Below are 12999 nucleotides of genomic sequence, written 5' to 3'. Positions count from 1 at the left end.
ATAATATTAGGTAAACCTAGAGGCAACGCCAGCTTCCTAGATAATGAAGGTCGGGTTAATTTGTTTATAGAGCTTACAGGGAAAGAGAAGGAAGTAGTCAGAATAAACTAGAAATATTTCCATACAAGCTAACATGTACCCGACGTTCCTCAGATTTATAAACGTAGCCGTGAAGCAGCATACTGAGTTTGTGGCCCCACTTTGAAATCCGTAAACCTACAGGAAACATTTTGTTCCAGAATTTTAAGATCGGCTGTGCCATCTAATCGTGATTTGGAAATCTATGAATATTTAAAATTTTCGATAGTTGAAAAAAATTTATAATCATTTTGAATTGCATATTATAAAATTTATGTTTAAAAATATTCTTTCGCATTTAGAAAGGTCTTCAAAAAACTATTAAATTCTATGTGACGACTAGTAAAACAAGACAAAATAATACTGCAATACATACACAACCAACTGTCAGACACACTCACTAACCATTAGATGCATGATCTGGGGAACAAGTTTGAGGGTACTATTAATATATTTATTGACTCCATCTATTGAATTAAACCAGTACTTTGTTGAATCCTACAAATTATAGTAAAGTTGGTAATGTAGTTTTAGTGACTTGTCTTATAGCTAGTATTTTTTTAGTTTCTATATTATTTTATGTTACTTTTACATGTTTTACCAATATTGTTTCATATTCTGTTTACTGTTCTATCGTGCATAAATTTTTTTTGTATATTTTTTGATGGCTCATTAGGTATATTCTGTTCTCAAAATCCATGTAAAATCCCGGCGTAAAACCTAATAAAATAATAAAACTTCGATGCGTTTCATAAAATCTAATATCTATTTTTAACAACGTGGCTGTTTCTAAAGCGAGACTCTTAAGATTTTGGTGAAATATTTACATAGGTTAGTGGGAAAAGGACATTCAAAGTTAGAGTGGGTAATCACTAGTTGCGGGCAATCATAGTCTAGTTTACCCTACGTTCGGTTAGTTTCGGAAAGGTTGACGATTCGTTGAAAGGTTGACATCGTTCGACCGTCGAAAACGAGAGTTCTCTCTCCGGACCACATACCTAATGGCTCATAATTGCAAGTCTCCGCTTATCTATATTAGCTTAACTATCCTGTTTTATAATACCTTCATGTTGCCATTGTGTATGTATTATAAATTTTTTTTATTTTTTAATGATAAACTAATGACAAGGTTTTTATGCATAGTACAAAGGATAACATGTTATTATTAGCAATAAATAGTCAGGTAAAATATGCATTATTTGTTATCTTTTGTGCTATGCATAAAAAACCTTGTCTTACTACCATTAGTTTACCTTTGAAAAATAATAATATTTGACAAGTCAAAATATTTCACCAACAAATGTAGATATAATATGTCTCGACGCCATCTAGTGGGAAATTTAGGACTTATAAAGCCTTTCCTACAAAATAAAGTTGGTTATTTACAGGTAAAAAAATATAATAAGCAGTAATTGTTGATTGAAGTGCTAGTACATTTTGGATTATTTGGCGGTTTGGAAATAAACCGATGTAGCTCAGTGGTCCAGAGCACCTGACCGGACATCAGAAGGTGCGGGTTCAATTCCCGTCGGCGGCATTTATTTTTATTCGGGAGATATTTTGTATGGATATTTCAGACCACTAATTATTGCTCATAATAATTTGTTGTTATCTAAACTAAATGCCACATGTAAATAGCCAAAAAATCTTACAGTATTATTTATGCTCAAATTTATTAAAGGGTCTAATATATTACTCATTTTCTTTCTTTCTTACCCTTCGAAAGTCGCACAGTGGAGTATTTTAAATCTGTTTAACGCGTGTATTTTGGCCTGGTTTTCTCCTAATATGTATACCAATTCTTCTTGCGTACAACCTAAAACACAGGGCGTACCATTGATATGCAATAAACTAGCTTCCCTCTTTATATAAAAAACGACCCCAAGTAAGGCCATATTTTGTCATGCTGTCATACAGTCATTTTACGATATTACACTGCTAACACTTTGGTGTCAATTTTTTACAAAATCATGTGTTGTTTGTTGATTTGAAATTTAGTATAAGTGATTTTTAAATTAACGGAATACCCAATGCGGGCTTATTGTCAAACAATGTTATCTACAAAAAACATACCGAAAATTTGAGGGCTTAATGTTATTGATAGAAAGAAGTACTTACTAATTATTATTATTGATCAGAGATGTGCTTTATTTCAAATAAATCCATTTCAAATGGAAATGCAAAATGCAAAATGGGTATTTTCCATTTTGCATTTTAAATGCTTTTCTAAAAACCATTTTGCATTTTAAATGCTTTTCTCAATGCATTTTCCATTTTAAATGCTTTTTTGCAACATTCTTCCTACTATCTCCACTCATCTTTTTTTCATAAGCCCCAAATATCAGTCGGTCCTCAACCTCGCTATGAGAGATAATTTACATTTGTCAAGTTGCTCCCTGGTAGGAGCCCTGGCAATTGAGTGATACCATTACAAAAAATACTGATTCAAATATTGAACATGGGGCCATGACGCTATTAAATGTTAGATTTCTATGTTTTTTATAATTTTTTGTGGTTTCATAATCAGTAGTCGTGATGTTTTTGGATTTACCATCATGTAATATGTTTGTTCTACATTGATGTCCATTATTAAATGACAAAATTGTTTAAAAATTCTATAATTATTTTAATTGTTTGACCTGAGAAACCATTTTGCATTTTCAATGCATTTTGAAAATAGGTATTTTGCATTTGAAATGCTTTTCTAAAAACCATTTTGCATTTTGCATTTTCAAATGGAAAAGTTTTGACCCATTTCCATTTTGCATTTCAAATGGTTTTGGGTACCCATTTTGCACATCTCTGTTATTGATATGTTTTTGTAGATAACTTTGTTTGACGTTAAGCCCTATAAATGTTTGTATGTTTGTTTGTAGATAACGTTTTTTGAGATTTTTGAGATTTTGATCTCCTACGTAAGTATATCCACGCGCAATGAATATTGCCGACGTGGAAATACTTTTATTCTTTACCTTACATTTCGTAGTAAACTCAATAGCTCGAGGTTTTCGCCTGGTAATGAGGTATATTTAGGACGACTTTTTTTTTCACAGAATTAGAACAATTCATCAAATTTCAAATCAAATATTTAAGCTCTATTAAGGTTCTATTCAAGTTCCGTTTTCATTTCATTTATGTGAAACAAATATGTACAATAATGATATAAAAACAAAACATGAATAGAACCTTTACAGGGCTTGAAAATTCACGTTGAAATCTGATGAATTGTTCTATTAAAATTCTACGAAACAGCCCGTCCTTAGTGTTCCATTAACACATCCTTAGTACAACCTTCACGATTTTTAGTTTAAAACTAGTCATACATCTCGTGGATCGTGAACAGATTTCACTATGTCCCACGTCAATCCCTACGAAAGGTAACCCGAGCGCAATCAAGATGGGTTATTGCACCAAGCATTTATCCTCCCCGAAACTGGACTTACTACATCGTCTAAGTATTATTTAAATGGGGCGTACAAATATTAAAATTACGAAATCAAACCGAAACCAATAATATTGGTTTAAGAAAACATTTATCAAAAAGAAAGTTCATTATCTCGCAGTCGAAAGATCTTAAGTAGCACTGTTTTTTACCCATTGTTGGTCTGCACGGAGCAAATTTGTCTTCCAGCAAATTCGTCCCAAAGCTCACCAGACTAGCATTGTGAAGATCATTTTTGAAACACGAAATTTAGGCAGTTGAAATATTTTCGGTAGGAGCTCTCGCGGACTCTTTCATTAATAATTAATCAGTCGTCAAAAATAATACATTATTCATTGCTTCGAAGCGGCGTATCGATAAAAGTAACACCTGATAAATATCTTAAATTTCTCTCTAGAGAAACAACTACGTCACACCACAAATTACGACAACATTTTTGCCACAAAATGAACAATCTACGTTTTTAGAAGCTTGTTCAACAAGTTTACATAAAAGGGTTGTTTAGTTCATCTCTATATCTTGTGACGCGATGCTTTTCAGGCTTGCTATTGGCCGATAAACTGACAATTTACAACATGCGATTTGAGCGATAACTTTGTGCTCTATTTATTATTTTCAAAGCGATGCGCGATGCATCGGAATTCGATGAAGAGTTACTCTTAGGTGGTTTTCTTTTTAAATTGAGTGTGAGAGGGCTAATCCAATGTAATATTTTTATATAAGGTTACCCATAGATAACACTATTAGTCTATTAGGTTACCCATAGATGGCGTTAGCTGTTTTTCAGTTTCATTGATTTAGAGAGTTTGTGAGAAAATCCCGGAGATACAAAACAATTTATCGATGACTCTCGAACATTGGATCGTTGACAAGTACGTAGAGGAGTATAAACAAGTGTTTATTTTTGCCTAATCCACTACAATAATTTTTATCTATGCGCAATTGATACTGCCACTGTTACTGGACGCGATAGCACCAGGTTTTTAATAGGTGAGAGGGATGCCCTAGTGTTTTGTGTTCCATTTAAACAGCTTTAGTACAAAACCTACATGATCTTGTGGGTTAAAACTGGCCATACATCTCGTTGAACGTGAACAGATTACGCTACGGCCGCGGCTAATCCCTTACAAAAGATTCGGCCGCAGATTTGAATCTCGGGAAGCTTACAAACCCCTCAGGAAGTACAATGTGATAAATCAATTTAGGGGAAAGAATTGAAAAAAAACGTGCTGTGGTCAAAGGTCAGTGAAGTTACAATATGGTTCTAAACACGGAAGAGGAAAATAGTTGTCCATTTTATCCGAATCCATCAATCTTTCCTTGCTGCTGGGGAGATTGATGAAACCTTTTTCTAAAACTAACTAACCATAGAATAAAGAAGAACATAAGAAATGTGATCTGGGCGTGTTTTGTCACCTGAGAGTCTGACCATTCGTAATGAAGTTTTAGTGATTCGTCTTATGGGTAGTATTGTTCTACAGGGTTTTCCAATAAGAGGTGTTATTTTGAATAGCCCGCTATTTCGGTAGATGTTACTTTTGAAGCTGTCATTTTTTGACATTTGACAAGTAGAAACTACGCCATTGATAAGAATAGAACAATGCACGCTTCAAAAAGCATTGAAATTATTAAAATTCACTTGAGTGAATCAAATGCAAATCATCTTGAGTGATAAGGCCCATTTCCACCTCGGTGGCTTCGTCAACAAGCAAAATTGTCGCATCTGGGGCTCGGAAAACCCAAGAGTTATTGTTGAAAAGCCTTTTTTTCCTCAACGTGTGACTGTTGGGTGCGGTTTATGGTCCGGCGGAGTCATTGGACCTTACTTTTTCGAAAATGAGGCTCGAGCAACGGTTACGGTGAATGGATTGCGCTATCGAGAGATGATTAATGATGTTTTATGGCCGGAATTGGGTGGTATTGATCTGGACAACGTTCACTTTCAACAAAACGGCGCTACGTGCCATACAAGCAACGAAACCATTAATCTTTTACGATTGAATATCAAAATAACACCTCTTATTGGAAAACCCTGTATTTGGAATCTAGAACTCGGAACGTTGCCCACGTATGTGTAATTTGGCGTCGTCAGTTTATGGTTTTCATTCAAATTAGTATTGGTGACACTTCTAGGAATTACGTGATCGGTGTTTTTATGTGCTTTCGTTTAGCGTTACGGGCGTTAGTTTCAATATGTTCTATAAATAATAATTACTTTAGTGGTATGGCAGCGTTATTAAATTAAATTTATTCTCGTTATTAATTAATGCAACGGTAATGGCGTTATGTCCGCGCTCATTTTGAGAGTTTCTCACGGTTAATTGAAACTGTTAACTGTAAACTGTTTATAAAATTTATTTATTACGTTGTGTAAGATTTTATTTAATTTTTTTATGAAACTTTACAAACTGGTTTCGCCTGAAATTTCTACTTTTTTGTAAATGAAAGTTGTGTCGTTTTTCTTGTCAATATGAATGCAATGACGTTTCGAGCTGAAATCAGATGCTTCGACCAGTGGGCTCAATACAGAAGGTATTTGATCAAATTTCGTAATGCCAGAACTTCCGTTTCTAGAGACAAAAAACAAAACTTTTGCTTTATCCGATAATTTTCGATTCAAGATTTTCAACCGGATGTGCAAGAAAAAAGTGTAAAATTACTTCAGTCCCCGGCGTTGACCGGGCAGAGTTTTTCGAAATCTAATATTTATAATGACCTTCCTCTTATTTTGAAGGTAAAGTGTGCAAAATTTCATCAAATCTCGGAATAAAACTATAGCTTTGTATAAAAATCAAATCCACCCCACCCTCCACAGAAGATCTTCTTTTGAGTGCGAAATGAAGACATTTTAATGTTAGACAGTAAGAAAACCGAAGCGATAGGTTTTATTAATTTACGAAGGTGTGATGTATACGGCAATTTAAACATGTCATTAATATCTAACTATAGAACCGTGAAAAATCATGGGATATTATTATTGTAGGATTGTGTTTCAGGATCATTGCATTTCAAAAACAACTATTGCCAATTTTCTTTATAATTTTATAATTATATTTTTATGCTGAGAAATTAGAGAGACGTACAAAAATTTACCCTTCGAATGAACCCTGCTTCTAAAGTAAATTTTTTTTTAAAAAAAACTGTCAAAAAATTAAACGAAAGAAATACACATTTAAATGGAAACATTAATTAAAAAAAAAAAATCTTATTATAGGTAGGTACCTACTTAATACTTAATCTGTTTCAAGATTGAAAATTACACTTAAATTCAAAGCACATTTGAGTTCAGTTAATGTGAATAATTTCACGCGGGAATAACGCACATCACAGATAAATTAGTTTATTTGATGATTAAATAATACGGAGACTATGAAAAAATTAAATTTACATGCCGATTACACTATGTAAAAAAACATGGGGTTTAAAAGAACTACAAATAATTGTAAACAATTTTTTTTAAATAAATTACCATGAAATAGATCCTATAATAAATTTGGATACTAAAATTCTAAAATAACTTTGGAGAATTCAAAAAAATTGTAACTATTGTCTATACTTGATTATTTTGATTAAATAGTGATTCATACGAATTTATTTATTTTATTTAAAAATAGTTAAAAAAAGTAATAAATAATTTCAAGCACTCCTTCACTATTTAAAAATCAAAACTAACAACTACGATAATAAAAATCTTTATTATTTAACAGACCGAACGATTAGACATAATAGATCCGATATAGTTTTACATGACAAAATTTAAAAAAATAACTTATATCATTGATGTCGCTATTCCAAACCCCTGTAATATTCAAAAATCTGTTAATGAAAAAATAAGAAAATAGACAGCTTTAGGAAATGAGATTAAAAGAATTTGGCATTCTCAGACTATAAAAATATTACCGTTCGTTATTTCGGCTACTGGCATTATACCTAGCTCTCTCATTAAAAATTTTGGCGTATTAGATCTATCAAAAAATTTATATATAAAGATGCAAAAGTCGGTCATTTTGAATACATGTAGAATAACGAAAGATTTTTTAAATATTTATGTTGGGGGATCAGTAGGATTTATAGGCCCTGTTAGAAGTTCTACCGAACCGAACCCTCTGATATGAAAATATCTGGAGTCGGTGAATTTTTTTTCCCATTTGATCTCTGGTGAGTTGACGTGTTGTTGTTCTTGTATTTTTTTGTATTTATTTTACTTATATAATGCACTTGCATAGTGTTGATTGACTAGCTGATCATTTGTGGAAAAGTTAGTGGAAGGGTTTAGATTTTCCTATGGGGAAGATTTGACCCGGACAACAAAATCGGAAGCATAAAAAAAAAAAAAATTTTGTACGTAAGTATTAAATATTGTTTTGTACTACGAGTAGGTATATATATCTACCAAAAGTATTGCTTTCAGAGTGAAACAGAATCACTAATTTCAATTTAATTTTGCGGTTAATCTCTCCCTTTGCAAAAACAGGGTATCTGTGTTAAGGTGCTAGGGGAAAATTGCTTTTCTCAATCACTTAACCGTCGCCGGCCGTTTTTTGTTGGCATTTGTTGAGTTTCTTCAATCTCCTGGGGAGTGTCGTTAGTGAACAGTACATTATGGGGATTTCTTCCCAATAAACTATACTTTTTATAGTCATATTTTATTAACTACAGCCGGAGATACACGCGCTGGTTTTGCTGACCGGTTTAATTTAGTTATTTAAGGAGAAAACACAAATACAGACAGTAATTAAAAGATAATTTTGTAAAACAATAACTTGAGAATTCGCCTGCATCCTAACTATTTCTCACAGATTGACTGGTAGATAACAATTTTAAATATTTTTTTACATGTAAATAAGGAAAAAGTATAAAGAAAATTATTTTGTATATAGATAATCCTCAATGTCAAATAAGAGTGTACAAATATTTTTTATACGAGTTTAGAGATAAATCATTAAAAGTACTTAAAGAGTATAGAGAATGAAGTAAGTACACATTTTCTTTTTTTATATAGGAAAACAGACTTCAATTTCCTACCAAACGTACTATATGTATCAAAAAATATGTCGGAATCCTTCAGGTTTTGGTTTTTATTATACAATTCGCACATTCTTCTGATTGGATCCCTGACATCAGCATTTGTGCGCGTCCGGCTAATATGGAATAAGTCGTTAAGCCTTTTTCTATGGCAATACACACATTGGGAGGAAATTCTTTAAGTAAATGAAGGTTTGAGTAAGAAAAAGGTATATAGATGAATGGATAGGAATATTAGGAAGTGCTTGGCCAGAATTGACGGACGCACGAATCCATCCCACCCACTAGAGTGCAAGGCGATTGGTCGGGAGAGTCTGGCTGGAGAGATCAAATGGTTTCCTCTCCCAATCCAGCTTGCCACGCAGCAAGACAAACCTCACTCTTTGAACCCAGGCATCCCTGCTACGCTACCGTCCGTAGCATGGCTTGCCAAGCTGAAATATCCGACCGGCTGCCTGCGCTAGGGGTTTTGAAGTAGATATTATTTTGGATTGAGACATTTCTCATTAGGCTAGTTATTTTCTTCTGTCCTTTAAACATTTCTCAATAATAAGCTTGCCAAAGAGCCATGGTCTGACAGTTGTCCAATTGTGTGACACATAAAAGGATGAAGCAGTATTTGGCAAGCACAAAGCGCTGCATGTATATTTTCTCTTTGGACGTGATATCTTTCCAACAGCGAGTTAAGGATATCGCCGCTACTGTCGATAGTAGCCGTAAAGCCGTGATAATGTTATATTTTAAAGTAGGTAGGGGCACTCTAAGCGATAAAATCTGAAAGTCGCTTGTTGATAGTAGTACTTCTCAGCGCAGTGGCTTCCCAAGCAAGCTCATGTTTTTCAATCATTTAGTTTTTAGGCCAACAAGATTTATCGTTATTAATTTTTAGGTTTTTATGCTATCTTGAGGCAACTACATGCATTTCCATTTAATATATGATTCTGCATTATTCTAGCCAATTTCCTCTGCCTGTCTGACAGTGTGGAATACCTGCATAACCTACATGAGTTCATTGCAACAATTTATTATACTTCGTCAATCTGTTAAGAAAACCGGTGAAGTGAACATATTCCTTCAGTGCGTTTAATTCGAGTCTATTACGGAATCTTGTACAGGGATAACCAGCAGTCTCCTTCAAGGCCATAATATCGATCGAAAAGACCCAGAGTAAGTCAGAATCCCTCCCCAATACTAACTGTTAACAATAACTTATTCCCATACAATATTTGCGATTCAATGCCGAGTTGGGCTTCCTCGATCTTTGGCCAACGTTTTGAACAGGGTTACAACGATCATCATCAAAGCAACTCGTGATGAAGTGTTTGTAGAAGTAATACCGTATTTGCGCGCTAATCCTCTTACGACCAGTATTTTGGTATGATAATTAGTTAAATTAGTGTATTTTAATTAAAGTGCCGGATACCAAGAACTATATTAATGTGTTTTTTGTGCAACACGGCATGATAACCTAAAAAATTAGTCACGATTATAATATTTTTTGTGGAAATCTGAAAGGAACGTAATTCGTCATTTTTACGAAATTAGCGCGTTTTTCATGCGATTTTCTGGTTTTTGAAATAAAAAAAGTAATATTATACTTTCTTAATATTTATTTGCTTGTAAAAAAAAATTTGTAAAAAAAAGTCTTCCGCTAAATTTTTTGCAGCATAATTTCAAAATATAATCTAATTATAAAAAGATATAACATCTCTTTTGTCGCAAAATGTGAAATCTTATGCTGAAAAGTGACATCGTTTTTCCTAAAAAACACAAATATAACGCGAATTTTGCTGAAAAATAAGGCAATTCACCTGTAAAACCAAACAAGTCTTTAAATTTGCTCACTGCAATTGCAAATAATTCAAACAGATTTGCAGTTTAGATTAGTATCTAAAATGTTAATATTTGCGGCTTTCTCTAATAGCCCGCCACTGTTCTTCTTTCTCGGCCACTTTATGTTCATCCCCTGACAAAAGGAGTAAACAGCAAGTAGCGGTGCAGTTGCCAACAAAGGAGAGATGATCGATAATCATCCCAGGTACCTACACACAGTAGCCAGGTACAAAAGGAGAGAAGAGAGAGCATTGTTTGCCTCTGGAAATTCCAATCTCCAAAGAGGTTCGCGTCCAACTTTCCGAACCAATTCCGGATCATATTTTCCCCACCAGACTTTGAAGAGAAAAGTTACAAAAAGTTAATCCGTAAACTGCAACCAGGGCTTTTATATACAAAGCACGTCGCACCGACGGAGAAGGGGATTTTATAAGTTATCTGTCGTTAATATCGCGACTACTTCACCTTTAATTTGCCATTTCGGTGAAACTATCCGGAAGAAGAAGTTTGTTTTATTTTTAAATCATTAGGTATGACACTCGAAAGAGCTCCCTTGCATTTTTTTAAATTAATATTATGTGTAGGTATAACGCAAAAGATTTCCAACTGCTCCCAACCATCTGGAGCCAGTTAAACCATGACATCCCCCATTAGGTATGTTGTGAGGATGAAGATATTCGGGAGGGGAAAGGGATTAGGAAGAAGAAGGTAGGGAAGTATCTGGCTATTCAGATCTGGTAACCAAACACGGCTTAAGTCATTTCAAGCAACGTTTCAATTCTGAAATAATATTTTGGCGATACTGAGCGTATCTTCTACTCTGGAACATGCCGCAAGGATACAGTATATATTTTTTAAATGATCTCTCGTGGAATATCACAAATTTATGAAATCAAGCGACCTTCGAATTACTAGTCGAGCCTTATCCTTTGAACACGAAGGCCGATGTCTGTGGCACTGAACAAACATCCGTGAAAGTGTGAATAAAGATTTGAAAGAAAACTGTTTTCAATATCCGTAATTGATTTGTTAGAAAAACTGTTTGTACCGATTTATCTGACTTCGATGCTAATGTTATTTTTTCTTTGTTTTAGGGTCTTCAATGCTACCATAAACCTCCTTCACAATGCAGAGAATTGACACAAAAAAACAATCTAATAACGAGAAACAACTCTTCCATCCCACACTCAAGAAGAACAGCAAACGGGAGGGTGTAAAATTGAATCAAGGAAACCATCTTAAATCCATCGTTTCTAGTCAAAATGACTCACACGAAAATATTAAAGAAGGCAAAAAAAGCTTAATTGGTGTTTATAAAAACCAGAAAAGTAGGCACCGTAAGCTTGGAGGATTCAAAGATAATGACAAACTAGAAATGTTTTCAAGATGTTTCGGTAGCACCCACTCAAGAACCAAAATGGCTAAAAAGACAATTACTCCGCGCATCAAGTTCAAAACGAAATTACCAAAACAATATCTTTCTTATTCCATCGTGTCTTCTTTTGTAATATTTGTACTAGCTTGTCTTACGTCAATCTTAATGTACCCCGTTGTTAACTGTTTAAAACTCGATAGACGGTATAGCATAAGTGTTTTAAATTTGTGTGAACTCTTAGAAGTAAGAATTTCTCCGATCTACCGAAGATTTCAAGTAATTTTGATCCGTTCATATCTATCGTCATCGAATATTTTATGTCAGTCGTCTCTTGTAAGAATTATTTCAAATCTGGTTGGAACCGTGCTGGAAGTATTAAAAAAGTCCAATATTTTCGTTTTTGGTACACTATTCTCAACGTGGCAACTGACTGTAATTCTCTCAATTTTAATATCGAAATACATAAACCCTCAACAATTTAATAGAAAAATTGGACGAATGATTACCAAATATTTCAGTCAATTGCTTCTCTCTTTCAATCAACGCTGTATTCAAACAACGCAACAAGAAAATAAATCAATGACAAATTGTACAAAAGACACAATATCTACCTATCAATCACTTAACCAAAGGGTTGAAAATAATAAAAATAAATTTGCGTCAGATTTAAAAGTGTTTATTTTAAAGATTTGTGCATCATCTATGGTCTTTTTGTGTAGTGCATTAAGTAAGTGTTTAAATTTGGCAACGAGTGTATCTAAAATTGCATCAATTGGTATTAGTCGCCAGTGTTTTGTGTCTCTTGGTTTTGGACTGTCCCGTATTTCTTGCGTTGTGCTTCTTCTGGGAATGTGTTGTTGTGTGCAAGCCGGTCCAGATACTGTAAACTTGACGGATGATGAGGAAAACGTCCTCCACATAGGCGGGATCTTCCCAATTGCTGGCGAGGGTGGTTGGCAGGGCGGACAGGCTTGTATGCCAGCCGCCTACCTGGCGCTGGAAGATGTAAACAAGAGGGCGGATCTATTGCCAGGATTCCAGCTGAGGCTACACAGCAATGACAGTGAAGTAAGTGGAATTCAATTTCAATTTTAACAATGCAATTACTGAACACTTTTTGCCTGATGAATAGAAAAGCAACTGGTTAAATTAGTCAGTTGTTGTCGACGGTTTCTTTAGGACGGGTTGTTTCGGAGAATTTGAACAATTCATCAAATTTCAACGTTCATTTTCAGGTTCTGTGAAA

The 12999-nt window shown here is 34.1% G+C and overlaps 1 protein-coding gene across 1 annotated transcript in view; it reads left to right on the top strand.

Moving 5' to 3' along the window:
* Window positions 1–12999, top strand: part of GABA-B-R1 (gamma-aminobutyric acid type B receptor subunit 1) — a 462430-nt gene that overhangs the window by 273485 nt on the left and 175946 nt on the right. The window contains exon 2 of the mRNA XM_089643299.1: window positions 11473–12821. Within this exon, the coding sequence (XP_089499425.1) occupies window positions 11505–12821 (1317 nt within the window). The 5' untranslated portion in view covers window positions 11473–11504. The remainder of the gene's footprint in view (window positions 1–11472; window positions 12822–12999) is intronic.

The sequence above is a fragment of the Hesperophylax consimilis genome, chromosome 19 (genome assembly GCF_061612785.1).
Source record: "Hesperophylax consimilis isolate HC1 chromosome 19, BYU_Hcon_1.0, whole genome shotgun sequence".
Lineage (NCBI taxonomy): Eukaryota > Metazoa > Arthropoda > Insecta > Trichoptera > Limnephilidae > Hesperophylax > Hesperophylax consimilis.
This window is presented reverse-complemented; position numbering and strand designations above follow the sequence as displayed.